General features: G+C 46.0%; 1 protein-coding gene and 1 pseudogene across 3 annotated transcripts in view; both read left to right on the top strand.

The window, feature by feature from the left end:
* Positions 1–421: 421 nt before the first annotated feature.
* vito (nucleolar protein viriato) overlaps positions 422–17,774 on the top strand; it is a 66,979-nt gene continuing 49,626 nt past the window's right edge. For all 3 annotated transcript variants that reach the window (XM_075703073.1, XM_075703074.1, XM_075703075.1), the window contains exons 1-2: positions 422–567; positions 3,527–3,632. In XM_075703073.1, the coding sequence (XP_075559188.1) occupies positions 500–567; positions 3,527–3,632 (174 nt within the window). In that variant the 5' untranslated portion in view covers positions 422–499. The remainder of the gene's footprint in view (positions 568–3,526; positions 3,633–17,774) is intronic.
* LOC142591645 (uncharacterized) lies at positions 6,890–8,689 on the top strand (annotated as a pseudogene).

Genomic DNA, 17,774 nt, shown 5'->3' with positions numbered 1-17,774 from the left:
AATACTCAACCCACTGCGGAGACACACGACCAGCGGTAGGCGTGGGCCGGAGATTCAACGCACGCCACGGCATCGCGGTTCGCAGAACTTCGCTGCCGAGGCGCTAGGCCACTTCGACATTTCAATTGTCAAGGAAGCACGGGTCACGCAACGCAGATTCTGTACTGCCAGAGCTCACTGAGGTGAAAGCACAGATGGCGAAAGCCGCACTGTCGCATCACCACTACTCGCGGCCTTCCCGCTAAGTACCTAAAACCAACACACAAGCAACGCAAGCACAATCACATAAGCAACGTTGAACAACGCGCGGTCCGCGCGAGCCGGTGAACGATCACGCCGAGAACGAACACGCCACGACGTCGCTCGGCGCAACCATCATGCCTTCTCAAAAGTCCCTAAACGATCCTGTCCCTAGGCACCTAGGATCAGGTCACGTGAGGGATTTTTGTACGACAATTAGACGCACGCGTGAAAGTGTGGGAATCGCTACGTTTAAAGCATGAGGAAAAAGCGGTCCAAGAATCCACCGAAGAAAATTCATTTAGTTTTCGATGAACGAGAGCGACGGTGAGTGCAAACCACTTCCCGTGACCTGTCGAAAAGTTGCACGAAAAGTTACGCGCGTTGAAATGTTTGTTGTCATCTCTGCGCCAAATATAAGACGTAGCAATACTTATCTTGATATAACGTGTTACCGGTTTGCGACTTTGCTTGCAGCATTATGTGATACTATCAATACGTCCCGTGCGATTTTTGTTTTTCCTTTCTTTTCTTTTTTTTTTTTTACGATATGCTCGTCCGCTTGCAAACACGGTGATTAAATTAGCTAAAGTTTGCCCTCGTAGCGTCGGCATTGCTCGATCGTGATAGCTGTCGTCGGACCTTAGCAGTTTCGCTTTTCATTGCCGTCTGCGTCGAACTCTTCTGGCGTATTAAGCACGAAGTGTAAAGTCGAATTCGATGCGCTTGAAGGTTACTTGTAGCAGTCCGTTAGCACGTGATAATAATGATAGACAGAACTGGGCGCCGATAGACAAAACAAAGGGACCGGTGGTTAGGTGCTTTGTGACAGATCAGTATCGGCGGCGACAATAATATTTAAGGGGACGGGAGAGGCGGCCGGCGTAGTGTTGTTTAAGGACAGACAAACTTCGGCACGGGCGCAGTCAATGACTGCTCTGTGGCGCGAGAGAAAGTCCCATCCCAGAATGACATCATGAGAGCAGGGAGGCAGCACAAGGAATTCAGTCGTGTAAAGTACGTCCTGAATAACGATCCTAGCGGTGCATGCGGCTAGGATGGCAGTACGTGGTGGCAGTACGAAGTACTAGGCCAGAAAGTGATGTGGTGACCTTCCTGATCTTACGGCAAAGATGTATGACGTATACATGGCAGCGCCCGTGTCGACAAGCGCGAATGTAACGACTCCTTCAACTTGTATTTCTATAATATTTTGCGGCGATAGCGGAGCTTTTGAACATTTCGACAAGGGCGCAGCTCTTGCCTTCGAACCTGCAGCACTTAGTTTCCCTCGTTGAAAGGCGGGCGACGACGCATCGGCGATATCGAACGGCGACGCGGTGATGGTGAACGACGGCTGCTGAAGTTCTGGCGACGGGTCCAGAAGTTGGCGATGAGTTCGAATCAACATCCCGGTGGGCTGCAGGTTCGTGTAGATCGACAACAACGTCCGGGCGCGGCAGGCGGCGGCGAGAAAAGCGCGCCACATGTCCCGCGAGATCGCAGAAGAAGCATATCGGCCGATTGTCCCGCGTGCGCCATGGATCTTGCGGCCGGAAGTACAGGGGCGCTGTGGCGTCGTCGGGTAGGAAAGCGTCGTTGGTCTAGGACACAGCACGACTTCAGCGTACGTCAGCAGTGCGGCACTCGGAGCGGGCTTGTGGGCTGGCGGAAAAGCCTCTGCAACCTGCTCGCGGATGGCCTGCGGCACGGCAGAGAACAACGGTTGGACAGGCTCCTGGGTGAGATGGAGCAGCGAGAGCTGGCGGGCTACCTCTCCACGAATGAAAGCTTTGATTTGAGGCAGCAGAAACCCGTCGTCAGTCTGTCTGGGAGCAGTCACCAAACTGGAAAGGGAGAGGCCACGCGAGGAACAGTTTGACGGGCGAGCGCTCGTTGCTGACATAGTCGTCTTCAGTGCCCTTGAGGATTTGTTTGATCTTCTCTTCCTCAGTCATTGTTCAGCTCAATCGGTTGCAGAGATCGATGACGTCCTCGATGTAACTAGCGAAATTCTCACCCGGCTGTTGCGCTCTTTGGTGGAGGCGTTGTTCGGCGTGAAGCTTTCGCACGGCCGGACGGCCAAATACCTCCACAAAAGCAGTCTTAAAGTCATTCCACGTTGCAATAGTGACCTCATGGTTTCGGAACCAAAGGTTCGCGACATCCACAAGATAAAAAATAATGTTGGTGGGTTTTGTTGGATCGTCCCATTTATTGTGGTTGCTCACCCGTTCGTACGACGAAAGCCAGTCGTCGACATCAGTATCAGCAGTGCCACTGAAGACAGCTGGGTCTCGTTGACAAACGGCACCACAGGTGATTGATCCAATTGACGAAGAGGGTCGCTCACCGGTGTCGTCTGGCATGGTCGTAGTAATAGCAGTGGGCAGAGTACAACTCTGGAGTTCCAGGGCAAAGCATTAGGGTACCTCGCACTTCCACCAAATGCTACGAGGTTTATTGACTATTAGCTGGAATTGCAGTTGCGTCGGGTCCAGCGCAGATAGCAGCTAAGCGAATCCAGCTAAGCGCCATCGCGAGCAAGAACAGCGAAAGGAACCCATTGGTCTTAGTCTTTTTCACTTGAAGAACCATGCGGCCACAGTAACACTTGTGCTATCTTTGTCCTTACACAATAGATAATTTTACAAAACTCATAAATCATTGTTCATGTGCACAAATGTATCAGACAAGGTAAACGCTATTTCACATTAACTGAGTTTGCTGCACACTTTTTCGAGGGATAAATCTAGGTGCATGTTTTGTAATCACAATGGCAACACAACAACTTCACTTTTAAAGGTGGCTGTAAGATTGTCAGTTTATAAATAATAGTAATTATGAAATGTAAAGTAGTGGGATAAAGAAAGATTATGCCATGCCGCTGCAGAGTTCACGAACTGTACAGGTTGCTTGGCCGTCACATGATCTGCTCGGATCTCTCGTGGCACCTTCTATGTTGGCTGTGTTTGAGCATTGGAATTGCTTGTGTCAAGTCTTGAAAAATAGCACACCCCCAAAAAGCAGCAGAGACTAGAAGGACATCTGCTCCTTCGGAAGCCCAGAAGTCTGGTCTGTCTCCGTCAGTACAGACACACTACAACCTACATAAAAGAGGTGGCACTATCTGTTAGTAGGTGTCGAGGAATCAGCGTGTTTACCACGCCACCTATACATCACGGCTTACTTGGCCGTTCATCAGAGAGTTGTCTGGGTTCCTGTCAGTCTGTCGGCTTCCTCGTGATGGGCATGGCCAGTGCTAACCGTCCTTTTCCCTTTGCAGGGACTTCTTGACTGGCTTTCAGAAGCGCAAGAAAGAACGTCAGAAGAAAGCCCAGGAGAAACTCAAGCAGCAGGCCCAAGAAGAAAAGCGACGCCTGAAGGCCGAGGTGAGACTCTCTCACCTACCGTGGTGGCATTGCACTGCTGAGCTCAAGGTCACAAGCTTGGCCGCATTCTGATTGGGGCGCAATGCAAGGAAGTGCTTGTGTGCTGTGCATTGGGTGCACTTTAAAGGGAGGCTGAATCAGTTTAGATTGATAAAGTACCTTTGAAGATTGATTGACATTGATTTTACAGTTACAGGTCGATTATTAGGACAGAAAATAGTTGTGAAAGCATTACTTTTGAATTTTGTGGCAATACCCCAGGGCCAGTACATCAGTGTGATGTCGCGGATTGTAATTTTCGTATTTCAGCCGTTATGGTTTAGTAAGTGTTCTCGAAACTTGCCAAGTTGAGCTTTTGACATTTTTAGAATGCAGTGCAGTCCATTTTTACTGAAAGAACTTGACTGGGCCTGAACAAGCAACATCAAAATCTGCAGTGTCATGCAGAGCTGGTGTGGGAACTTCGAGACAACACTGCCGCCACCCACGTCTCATTGTTGCATCAGCTCACCGGCATCACCATTAGTGTGGCTTTTGTGTGTCAGAAGGGTCACTAGCACAGCTCAAATCATTTCTCCTTTTGGTTTCCCTTTAATGAGCCCCCAGTGGGGCTCATTACTCCAAGGCCTTCGTCTGCAGCTATTCAATCCAGACTTACCAGTGCCTTCCCTCACCTCCGCAAGCAGCTGCAAAATATGCGCCTACAAGCAGCTACTGGCTGCCACCGCCACAATAATTTCCCCTATGCGTTTTGTTACTTCTGTAAGCGTTGGCTTCATATGCTTGTGGCTAACTAAAATAGTGCCCTTCGGTGTCCTTTCTGCTCGTTCATTTCACATTGATAGAAACCCAGGAGTTCTTCGAAATGCTCCAATATCCGAGTAGCATGCATTTTTTGCACTCTGCTCCCACCCATATACGTCCACCAGAGCCTGGAATTAAACCAGGCACCTTGTCAGCAAGAGATAACTGGAATGACTGAACTACCACAGGCACAACACATGCATGCGCAAAACTTGCAGGTGGGGGCCATAGTGATCCTAGGCAGGTTTCACCTACTGTGATCAAATGCAAAGCTGTGAAAAGTAGCTTTGGAAGAAGGCAGAATGAGCGTGAACTATGCTGTGCATATGCCTGTCAGTGCTGCAAGCAATGATCATGCAGTAGAATACAGCGTGGGTTCCTGCTTGTGTCAAAGGTGGAATAATTCACCATTATGAAGGAGCTTTTATGATGCAGAGAAGCCATTTTGGATTTGCAAGTTGCCTTTCCCATCTGACAGATATTGGTTATACAATTACTGGACATATATTTCCCAATTTTAGGATGTACAATGTGTGTTTGTACCGGAAGCTTTTTCTTTTTCTGTACCTTCTCTGTACATCGTACATATATTGTTTGGTTTCGTGTTCACATTCGCTCTACATGATCGAAGTGCTGCACAAAGAGTAGGGTAGGTCCAGTCAGGAAAGCAACTCCCTTTGCAACTCTCCTCGGGCATTTTTTGAAATGCCTACACAAAAATGAAAATAAATCTCCAGTTACTCTCCCGTTTCCCAATCACCAGGACACAAAGCAATCTGCAATTTGTTGATTTGTGTATCTCCGCCAATTTCAATTTACATTTCTGTTTACTCTCGTTCCTGTGCAATTCTGAATTCGGGACAGCGCAACAGTGCACATTCTGGTGCAGTAATCTGGGGACTTATTTACTGGATACTCTTGCTTCTAACGTGCATTTGCTTAGGTACTGTGTAGGGAGACGCACTTTATACCCCTGTTGCACGGCAGATCTAATGTCATTTACAGTGAATGACATTCACTGATAGTGCCATTTCTTTGCGGTCACACGGTAAAACGTAATGACATTCATCGAAAGGGACATTTACAAACGAATGAGTTCTCCAAACTCATTTGCATTCGTTTTCAAACCGAATGTGCATCCTCAACACCACGAGTGTACCGGTGTTTCGCAAACAGTACATGCTTCTTTTTTGTTTAACAAAAAATGACTATTATTCTATCAATTTTATTATCTAATTATTACTTGAAGAACATTGAAGTCCATCACACGCGTAATTACAGAAAAATTACTCTCAATCCACTGACTAGACAGCCGTCTTTAGCTTTTGCTGCAGCAGTCGTGTTGGTTCGCATCGGAGCATCGGCCGCGGCCACTTCAATTGAGCTGACGTAAAAGCATGCGGGTGTTTTCCTGTGGCACGTGCCAAGAATGAGGATATTAGGAGCCCGCATGCTCATCAGAACGGCGATGACATGCAACTGCCATTCTCGTTGTACTTTATCAGACGTAGCGGACGCGACCATTGTGCTTTTCGCCATGTTGCTTGCCTTATCTTTGGCTTGGCTTGAGTCGACTTTGTTGGCAATGTCGACAATTGGTGATCGAACGCTACGGTGTGAAAGAGACGATCACATATTCCACTGGAATTTAGCATATTGGAAAATAATTATTGGACAAAAGTGGGTTTGGTCCCTCCTCAGGTCTGGGAGAGTTGGGAGTGCTCCACTGACTTGACGCTTGCTTGGTTTTTGGCCATACCCATTACCAGCAACTCGCATCACTTGTAATGACTTTGTTCAAGAAGTTTATATCACTTTCAGTCTATGTTTTCAAGCCGTGGCACACATTCATGCACATGGTTTTTTGCTCCTGTATGAGAAGGCGTGGAAAAAATTTATCGGAAACACGTCTGACATGCAAAACCTGCCTCAAAATCTGGTGGCACAAGCTCCAACTCACTTCTGTCTCTGTTGAAATTTGGCCAGTCATGAAACGACAATCCTCGTTGATTATTCACGGATTTTTTCAATGTTCGCCTCGTATCATGACATTGCAGGGCATCCAGAACAAGGTTGGTCTTCAACACTCATCTTACTATGTTTAAGGTGGTAGGCCACATTAAAAAACCTATTTTTTTAATGAGTTCAATTTCTTGCTTTTGGTGGTTTCTGTACGCCCAAACATTCAAGAATATGTAGCAACAAAAACTATTCTCCTGTGATCATTAGTTCCGGAGTTACAGTACATTTTCCGTACCACGCCATCATATTCCAAAACCGAAACCAAAACCACATTGCATGGATTCAAAAAGTAAGTGTTTTTTCGTCTATATTATTATTATTCAAAATACTTTCCAAATTTTATTATGATTGAAAACTTAATTGATGTCGTAAAACATGGTTTTGCGTTTGTAAATTATTTCTAACTCAAGAAACGGCCACAAGGGGGACAAACGACACTCGTCGCATTGCTCGTAGAATATCTGCTGTTTTGTTTACCTTGGTGGCTACGTCAGGCTTCGTTATTCGCGTATTTCTCAAGTGCTAGAGCAACTACGGCAGTGTGTTTAGGTCATGTAGACCACATTCCGACCAGCATGGCGAAATTCAGAGCCGGCAAAACAAGGAAGCACAAGTTTGCTGGGAATCAACACATGCCGAAGAGGCTCTCTTCGAACACAGTAGACGCGGGTGTTTCGGCAACTGCCAAGAAGCTTGGGGACATTGCAAAAGCCTACGAAACTCCGCTAGAGGATTCTACGTTCCAACGAAACAGGGTAATGGACATTTCTATCCTTTCTGATGTGTATTTTCATCGCTGGCATGTAGTGAATGCTTGAAGACGTCACTGAAGCTCAAGGAACCTTCGGAACGAGGGATATGCTCTACTCGCACACTCGTGTGTACTGATTGTGGGTTCGAGCTTGTATCCGATACGTCGAGAAGAGTGACGCATGGCAATGGGAACAATGTTCATCTCATTTACGCAATGCGCCAGCTAGGAAAGGGGTGTGGAAATTTTTCTGTGTGGAAACATTTTCTAATGTGATGATCAACTCTACCCTCCACGTCACTTTGCCTATGGCAATTTACCGTCTCGGCTTTCTGCTACGGCTACAGAAGTGGCATCTAAATTGATGCTGCTGTGGAAGTTCGTAGTGTTGGGAGTGTTGTGTGCAGCGTTTCAGGTGACGGAACATGGAAAAAGCGTGGACATTCATCTTTGAACGGCCCTGTATCAGTGATTTCTGTTGACACAGGAAAGGTTATTGATATTGAGGCCCTTTCTAGTTCATGCAAGTATTGCAAAACAAAAATCAAGTTGAACCTAGAAAGGGCTGAGTACCATGAGTGGAAGGCAAATCACACTTCCTGCCAAGCAAATGAAGGTAGTGCCGGCACTATGGCGACGGTTGGTCTATACTGAATATTTGAAAGGTCAGAAAGAACCAGAAGCTTGAGGTAGCTGCAATATTATGGTGATGGGAATACTAAGAGTTATGCAACTGTGAAAGATATGTATGGAAAGAACAGTGTGCAGAAACTTGAATGCATTGGGCATGTCCAAAAGCACATTCGCTGCCGCCTGAGAAAACTCAAGAAGACAGTGTGCGGATTTAGAGGTAAAGGAAAGCTCCCAGATGCCCTCGACTGCCTGCAAAACTATTATGGCATCGCCATAAGAGCTAATGTGGGGAACCTTTCTGCAATGAAACAAGCTACCCTAGCCAGTCTGTTTCACTCCAGCTCTACAGACAAGCTCCTGAGACACGGCCTGTGCCCACTTGGACCGCAAAGCTGGTGTGGGTACTGAAGAGTAGAAGCAGTCGGCCAAGGAAGTGTGTGCAGAAAGCAGGGCTTCGAAACAACATGCTTAAAGCGAAAACAGTGTACAATGATTTGTGTTCGGATGAACTTCTGTGAAGTGTCTGCATGGAAAGACACAAAATGCAAATGAGTGCTTCAACAGTCTCATATGGCAGCGGGATCCCAAGGAGATCTACGTAACTTTGCCTACACTATTGTTTGCCTTGAATGATGCTGTGGCACACTTTAATAGTGGCAGTGTTAGCACCCTGGAAGTCCTCAGGAAAGCTTGCATCGCCTTAGGTCAGCAGTGCGTCCAGAATGCTTAGCGCAAGTCAACTGACGGGACAAAAACGGCCAGGAAGAAAGGACGAGCAGCTACACAAGCTAAAGGAGACTCTAATGCATCTCGCCGGGGACCCAGCTATGAACCTGGTGCATTTTAGGTCTCTATGTAGTGTTTTGCACATGTTTTGCTAGGTCTGAAAACTTGAAAGTTTTTCTCGAAACAAGATTTTTCTCCAGCTCATGTGGCCGAAACTTTCATAACCTTTTTCTGGATCTGTATTTCCAACTGAAATTTTATATGCTCATTTCCAACATATTGACACGTGTACTTATCGTTATCGGGCAACCACGTTTCGCCGCCTAACAAATGTAATCGCACAGTGTGGGACGCGCCTGCATGTATCCGAAGTTTCTGGAAAGTTATTGATGCTTCAATCCACTGTCTGTTGTCGCCGAACCTTATCTTATCTGATTTCATCACCTGACGCAAATGGTGTAGAACTTTGTGGAAGGCACGCGGGTCCGAACGATTAGTCGGGAACATTCGACGACTGCTCTATAAAAGCCGACACGCTTGACCCGCTGATCAGATTTTCGGCGATTGCCAACCGTGTTCGCCGCTATCATTGTGCTATTAGTGTAGCCTGTTTTTGTGGGCACAGGTTCGCCCAATAAAAGTTAGTTTTGTCTTTCACAGTATTGCTACTGTGTTCTTCAACGTCACCACCACGTGACATTATATACCTGTGCAATGAACCAGAATAAAAGAAAGTGATGCAATACTTTTGAATTCAGAGCTCATTCTGCAAGGACGTTCGGTAAAACTGCCTTTTTCTCATTTTTTTAACATTGCTTCATTAATATTTATTGTATAATATTTATCCTGGTTGACTGCATAGCCCCAATATTTAGTTACACAAATGCTAAAGTTTTACTCAATTAAGCCTTTCATTAGTAAGTTATCACGGCTGGCGTGACTACCACTTTTAGCCAATTTCTTAACAAAGAATGACCTGCCAAAAAATAAATAAACAATATTTTCCGCTCTAAACAGCTGGGAAGGTAAATAAACCATGCTTATTCTGAAGAAAAAGTTATGTCAACTCTAGCTCCTTAAAAAAACTTTTTTAGTGGCCTGCCACCTTAAAGCACCCAAACAGTCAAAAACTTTTGTGCGGCTCATGGCATCCTCCTGGAAAGCCTCTTGAAGCATTATGAAACATCGTTCCAGCGCACAATTGAACACGGACGAGAAGAGAAAGACAACACGAACACCTGCACACTGTTCTTTCTCTTCTCGTCCGTGTTCAGTTGTGTGCTGGAACAATGTTTCATAATGCTAATCACAACCAACTAGCCCAGCTGTCCACACTTAGCTCTTGAAGCATTTGGTGAGTCTCTGTTGCCGATTTAAACAAAATTTCACACACATTCTTTGTTCTTTTAGTGTTGCCATAATGACTTTACAGGTGAAACACGCCAGCAGTTACAGAAACAGAACACTAATCTCATACATTCACCTGCACACTGATGCCGTTTGCACAGTCGTTTCGTGGATGGATGGATGGATGGATGGATGGATGTTATGAGCATCCCCTTTAGAACGGGGCAGTGGGTTGCACCACCAAGCTCTTGCTATTATACTGCCTAATGTCGATATATCTACTGCCTTCGTTTATCCATATACCAAGGTATATATATTCTCTTACCCGAGGTATTTCTTGGCCCTGTATCTCCACTGTCTGTTCACTGTTTTCATTGAATACCATAACACCTGATTTTCTAACACTAAATTTCAAACCTAAATTGTTGCCTTCCTGCCCACAGATATTAGCCAGACGTTGAAAATCACTTTGCTTGTTTGTTAGCTAGCAACACAATGTCATCCGCATAAAATAAACCTGGGAGCTGCTGCTCTACTACTGTACCCGCCTGTTTGTATGAGAGATTAAACCCGATATTACTTCCTTCTAGCGCCCTCTCCATCCTCGTCATGTACATCATAAACAGCAGCGGGTATAAAGGGCACCCCTGCCTCAGTTCCTCGTTGATATCAACTTTCTCCTCGCTCTTCATCCTTTCCCATTCAACGCAAACGGTATTTTCTGGGTAAATTGCTCTCAAAAGCTGTAGACAACTGTCACCTAAGCCCTCCCCTTCCAGAATATACCACAGTATGTTGTGTTCTACGTTGTCGTAGGCTCCTGTAATGTCTAAAAAGGTCACATATAACGGCCTGCTTTCTACTTTTGATATTTCAATGCACTGAGTAAGAACAAATAAGTTATCATCTAAACGCCCACCTATTGTGAAGCCATTATGAAGCTCTCCCAAAATGCCATTATTCTCAGCCCATGCTTGCAGCTTTAATTTGATTGCCTGCATTGCTAGCCAGTATATCGTCTACTTTGTTGCCAACTGTCTCGTATTCGTCTATCTTTTAAAGTTTTTTTCCACTGCTTTCACCAGAGCTTCCTTGCTTTTTGGTCCTACTTCATTAAAGGGACACTAAAGGTTACCAGAAAGTCAAGTTAAAGTGGTAGAGCAATGTTCTAGAACGTCTAAGGCGTCAATATAATCGCGAACAGAGCTTTAGAAACCGAGAAATTGAGGTAAATGCATGACACGATTTGAGACCCCCCAGCGACATTCCGGTACTAGCCCGATGACGAAAGGACTTCTCATAATTTGTGTTACTAATACTCAACTACTCGTATTAAAAATATCATTTCATTCGATTATAAGACGGAAAGAAATGCTACTTGTCTACGTCTATTCGATTCTAAGAAAAAATAACATTTTGACGTTGCCCTTCAGTAATATGGGTGTTCGAAAGGTTTCGTTTTCGCTCGACTCTGCGCGCTCGACTCTGCGCCGCGCACGCTTTGGAGTTTCAGTAGTTTCGTTATCGCGTCGTGCTGTGAGGGTTCTGCTGGCTCGCGAAACTTTCATTTGGAACAAGCAGCGAGAATGCCACGTCCATGTGATGTCGTGGGAAGCCCTCGTTGCTTTTCCGCTCCGGAGAGCCGGTGTCGAGGCCGCCGTCGTGGTACGCAACGACGCCGGCAGTGCGAGCCCTCAGCAGCAGGTCGCGCTCGTCGGTGCTCAAATCGCTGAAGTTGAGCCCACCATCGCGAGCCAATCTGTCGGTGTCAGGGTCCATTGCGACGAGCGTCGAAGTTAGCGTCATAGAATGAAGTACCAACTTATGGGCATCTTGCGCTGGAGTTTGAGGTATAGTAGCGGCGCCTGGTGGCAGTGCGGGAAACGACATCTGGGTCGTGCCAGCTTGGGTCGTATTGAGCCCTGGCTGTGGCGGAGCACGTTTCTAGGCCGAGTTTTGCGTCGATTCGCACATATTTATGCCCTGTTGCAAGTGCGAAAAGGCTCGTCGCTTCTCGCAGACCACGCCAACCACGCTGCGAGCTCGCCGCAGCCTATAGTTTAACAAAAACGGACTCTCCGTGGGCCGTGGGACGTAATGTGGGACGTAATTCGTTCCTCCTTCCGCTAGCCACCATACTCCCGCTTTCGCTCTGCTGTCGGCTCTGTCTTGGCTCTGTTTCTGGCCGCGCGTTCGCGTTTTGCGCAGAAAAGCCGTAGCGCCGTCTGCGGACGCCGTTCTACTCACCGATGGCGCAACGTCACTATGAGACCATGATGTCAGTACTCCTCGATCGGAGGGCAGGCGATTTGAACTGCGCTAGAGGTACGCGGACGCTTCAGAACGCATTTTCTCTTAAAATAAGTCTCTCCTTGGCACGAAACAAGCGTTTCGAGGTTTCTGTGATGGTATTTCAACAGTCCACGTTGACTTAATAGTAACCTTTAGTGTCCCTTTAATCAGCCTAATAGGAACCTCGTCTAGCCCTGTGGCTGTGTGCTTACGAATTTTCTTGTCAGCTTTCTTCCAGTTGAAATTTGCCAGCACGAGCTTCTTTTCCACCTGGATCTCTTTCATGCTCTTTTTTTCTTCAACTACAACCTCGTCATTGCCTTGGGAAGATTCAGATGTAATTTATTGCCGCTTCCCCTTCCAGTTTGTTTCCATCTTTGTCTAGGATATGTTGTATTGTTGTTGACTTCCTGCCTAATAGATTTATGTGGTTCCAAAACATTCTAGGTGCGGCCTTCTTTTTCTGACGTATTTGTCACAACCAACGCTCACTTTCACCTTTTACCTTTGCTTGCACCATTATTTGAACCATAGACTTTTTCTCCCAGTATGTTTCCCATTTACTGGTTACTTCATCCTGCGGCTTCTGCTCCTTCTTTGCCTGCCTGTGCTCTCAGGATGCTTTCTGTTATTCGGCGATCGCTTTTCATATCTCCCTGTTCCACTACCTTGTAGGTTTCTTTTTTTATTTCCAACGAACATGTTTCTCTTTCCGTATTTCTGTCATCATTACACTTAGAAGCTCACTATATTGCCACTCTTGGCCATTTGCCAAGTTCTTCCTCGACTCTAGTGACTATATTTGTTATTTTCAAAATGATGCACTTATGGTCACTCCCTATGCTGCTGTACCCTTCCTCATCAATGACCATTTCTCTCAACTTATCATGAATTCCTTCTGTCATCAGACAGTAATCATTGGTCAATTGCCAGTTTCCCACATGGTCTTCCTTTCACACTTATTTAGATAATGAGGTTATGTCGCCCACGAAGATGTAGCGTTGACTTCCCGTTGTTGTCGGTATAGCCATCTAAATCCTGTATGTGGGCATTCGTGTCACCTAATAGGATGCTTTCAGCAACATTCCCGAAACCCTTAATATCAGTGCTTACGCATTCCACTAACTCTTTATTCTTCTCTGTGCAATTATTTCCGATCAACAAATACGTAACGCCCAGCAAAGTTTTTTTCCCACTCATTGCACCTGATAACCAAAGATGCTCTTGACATTTTGAATTTACTCTTTTCCATTTGGCTCCCTGGCAGATGAGCATTCAGACTCCCCCTCCCTTTCTTTCCAGCTTAGTTCTGTTGCACCCTTCCCAAACATAATTCTCAATCACTGGTGGCTCTTCCGAGTCTTTACGGTGCGTTTCTGTAACCGCGTACACCCCTATTTGTTCTCTATTTAACTGCTCCTCAATCTCTGCCCACTTTCCCTTTCTTCTGCCTCCGTGCATGTTTATGTAGCCTATTGCATGGCGAGCTCTCTTTCTTGCTGTCCTCCTTTTTCTGTTATCGACGGTGATGCTGTTCTGAGATTCCCTTTGGGGGACCTTCTTCATTACTACCTTCTCCGGCCTCCTGAGCACCTGTGCAACCCCTAAAGAAGCAACAGCGCGACCAGCAAGTCGCCAGCCCACTTTTCGAGCAAGCTTGTAATTGAAGTGGATCCCGTCTGTGAAAACCACCACACCTTCTCACTTCCCTGTTTACTTCATGAACCACGAAGCCTTTCTCTCGGCTCATTTTCCATATCGCCTCATTAGCAGCCACTACGGCTCTTTGTACGTGACTGTCACGTACAGGCACCGTGCGCAGCATGATCTTCACCTGAAGGGATAGCTCATGCAAGTTGACCACCCCCTTCGCCAAGCGCTGGGCCAGTTCTGTCCCTTTCCTGTTTAGGGCGTCATTTAGCCCACCTGCTACAATGACAAGGTTGCGCACGTGGGCATTTTCCGCAAGCTCCATGACAGAACCCAGCGTCTGCCCTGGAAATGTCCCTACCGCCACTCTTTTATCACCTTTCGCCCTCTCCACAATTGCTTCGAAGCACCTATCCAAGTTTGAGTCGCCAGAGATAGTCACCATTTCACTCTCTCCTACCTCTCCCTGCTTCCCTTTGTGCTTTTCCACATGATTTGGATTTGACAAGGGGCATTGACCCATGTACTGCTGCTTTTTCTGCGTGGCGGCCTCAAGGTAGGTGCCACTCTTTCCAGCTAACTCTTCAGCACATTGCATGCATTCCACATATCTTGCTGGCACTCCCTCTCCTGTCATGTCGAGGGACTGCGTTCCATTGTCACGACCGTTCTCGTTCACAATGGTGGTCCTGTTCAGCTTTCCCTCGGCTGCTTCAAGTCTTTTTTTTTCCACTGCCTTCTGTGCATCATGCTGCCTATTTAGCTCATTTTTGAGCTTTCAGCCTGTTTGACAAGCTCTTCTTTCTGGAAAGCCTCCATTTTCTTCAGCCTGGCATCGACATCACAGTGCATGCCGATCGACTCAATTGCCTCTCGATTCTCATCTGCCTTGCCGCCGTACTCTGCCCGCTTTCCCAGCTTTCTTGCCATGTATTGCATGCCTTTTTCTAATGCAGAGCATGTGCCTTCTGGCAAAAACCAGTACACACGGGATCTAAATCCTTAAAATGGCACAAAGTAATTCTCACCGAGGTTTTAAAAGCAATCAATGCCGCAAAGACTTAAAGTATGACATGTTTTCTCACGTGTTCAACCATGCGGCCACGCTCTCACTTTACTACCAACACACACAGTAAAACCACTAATACCTATTGGTCTTGCCACTTCCAAGCTACTATTTAAAGGCTACAAAAACTCAATGTCCCACCCGATTGCATGTGCTGAAACATGTGGCGCGAAAGGATGCTCTGACTATACTGCAAAACCAAACGTACACGAAACACACCCATGCACACGAGAAAAAGGGAGAGACAAAAAATAAAAGAAAACCATCCAATTATTATTTAAAGGCTAAAAAATCAGCAAGTCAAGAACAGAAGCAAGCTCAAAGCATGCACAACAACTTATGATTTCGTCCCCACCACAGAGCCCTAAAGCACGTCCATCTGCCACAAAAGCTCGAGCCTCTCTACTAACCCCATCTAGTGGGTGAACTCTGTACTACGTCTACAAATGGCAGCGGCCCCTTACGCTTTTTTTTTTCTCCCCACCCCTTTCGTAGCGGGTAGATTCTGGATGTGGCCGCAGTTCAAGCCCATCCCACAGCTCAAGCCAAAAATCATGTTGCGAGGGTAAAGCAGTCTTCAGAAGAGCCTTCGAGGTTGTGAAGTGCCTACAAATAAAAATTAAACGCATGCAATTTTATTGAATGCATCACTAGGAATGACATTCAGCGGACCATTTTAAGAGAAACATTCCCTTCGTGTATATCCGTGGCCTTTGCATTATGACGAAAAGGACGAGAAAAGACTGCACAGCAATAAGAAAAAATCTAGAATCAAGATTTACACAGCTTGATTTGAGCTTTTCAATTATGAATATCCTTTCTCTAGGAGCCTCCTCTGTTGGAAAGTGCCACAGGGATATTTGCTCAACCGTGGAGGATTTTATAAGTGCTACAAAGAGATTGTCTTGAATTCTTAAACATTTTATTTTTGTTCATTTCCTCCAGTTAGCTTTACCTATTTTAGTTTTTAATAAAGATAGCCTAATTTCATCCAAATCTTGGCCAATCCCCCACAGTGGGTGTGCGCCATCGCATAAGGAATACCATACCATACCAATAAGGTCACCTTTCCCAGTGGAACTCTGTCTACCCCTCTACCTATTATGAAGGACTTTAAATGCTGCAGCCTGCCATCATCAACACCCTGAAGAAGGAACTGAGTTGGTTCCAAAATGTCAGGACTAAAGAATTCAGCAGAACTGATAGTTGGGCGAGTTGGTACGAATTCATAATGAAATATTTAGCACCCACAATTGACAAGGACACAGTGAAGGGGGACATACGAGCGCTTACTCACAACTGTTTTATTTTCGAAAAAATGCAGAACATATATACCCCAGCTATCAGCTCTGAGCATGTGCAACAAGAGTCGTCAGTAAAACAGGAACAGATTAAAAACAGATTAAAAAGGTTCAACCAGTACTTAAAAAAGCAAATTCATTTTCAGTGATTGCAACAGATGGTTGGCTTATGCATTTTTCAGCACACTTTTTTGTATGAAACACTTCTGTGATTTCACGTGTTAGTTTGTTTTTATCTGAAAAAAAAATGTCCATGTCAGAAAATAATGGATCACAATGACATAGACTACAGTGGTTCGACAAGTGCGAATAGTTTTCTTTACCGAGAGAATGTTCGTGTTCTTTTAGACAGGTGCTTATGCACCTACCTGTTTGTCCAAAATACATGTTGCCACAGGTTAACGGACGCCGGTACACAACACCTATTCTGCATTTTGTGAATTTTTTATCTTTTTAAGACCACAGCTGCATTTTTTTTTTTGACTTATTGTCAAATTTATTTGAAATAGCTTGGCACAGTTTTTGCCCCTTGTTAGGAGCACTGAAAACCACTTCAGCGCCATACTGGCTGGCAACATTCTTTAGCTCATGGCAAAAAATAATGGACATTTGTTCGTGCTAAGCCTGTTCCTTGAATCTGTGAGTTGTACACCCTTTACTATTTTTATTGCCTTTTCGGCCGCTCTGACTATAATGTGTTCCGCGAATCCCACTGAAGCTAGCCTTGTTACCTGATTGGCAAAGCTTTCTTTTATTCGGTGGCAACAAGATTTTACTAAAGCAGCCTGAAGGCAAGACACCGCAATATCGCTTTTTACAATCTTCGAATTTCCTGATTTGTACTGTAATACGGCCTTTATTGATCTAGGGCTGTACATCCAGCATGCGTGATCGAGTAGCAATCGCAGAGACAAATCTAGAAACATGGCTGTAATGTGGTTAATGTACTAAAAGTGTTCCGTGAATGTGGCCTAGGCCTTAAGTTTACCCATGACATTGCCAAAGAAAACAAACTACAGTTTGCTCCCGACGATTGCTCCCGACGATTGCTCCCGACGGTAGTGCGGGTCTTCTCTCCGGTACCAGCACTGGGTACGTGCATGCTCTCCTCTTGTCTGCCAGCTCCTTGGTGTCTCGGACTTGAGCTCTCGTACGACGCCTTTTCTTTTATTGCACTTATGGGAGGCCCAAGCTGAAGGAGAATTGCCCAAGCTCTCGCAAGTTGGCCCATTGGTTATCACGAGAGCAAGCAGCATAGGTGCGGGGACTTTTCCCAGCGGTGTGTCGCGGGAGCCTTTGTTCTTGTGACACACCGCTTTGCTCTCACAACGTGCCACAGGTGCCCCTGTCTGTATTTTCGCCCTTGATGCGGAAGTCGTTTGGTTCTCGCAAACCCTGGGACCAGGTGCCGCCAGAGGCAATAAACGGCTTCCACCAACTCGGTGCAATGCTGTGTCTTGCTGCCTGCGTAGCGCTCAGTTTGCAGACTGAGTGTGTGCGCAACAGTGCACTAGAGGCGACGGCTGACATGGGCCTGTGGCTCGCTAAGC

Source organism: Dermacentor variabilis, chromosome 8 (assembly GCF_050947875.1).
Source record: "Dermacentor variabilis isolate Ectoservices chromosome 8, ASM5094787v1, whole genome shotgun sequence".
Taxonomy (NCBI): domain Eukaryota; kingdom Metazoa; phylum Arthropoda; class Arachnida; order Ixodida; family Ixodidae; genus Dermacentor; species Dermacentor variabilis.
The sequence above is the reverse complement of the archived record's forward strand: the minus strand, read 5'-3'. Positions and strand labels throughout refer to the sequence as shown.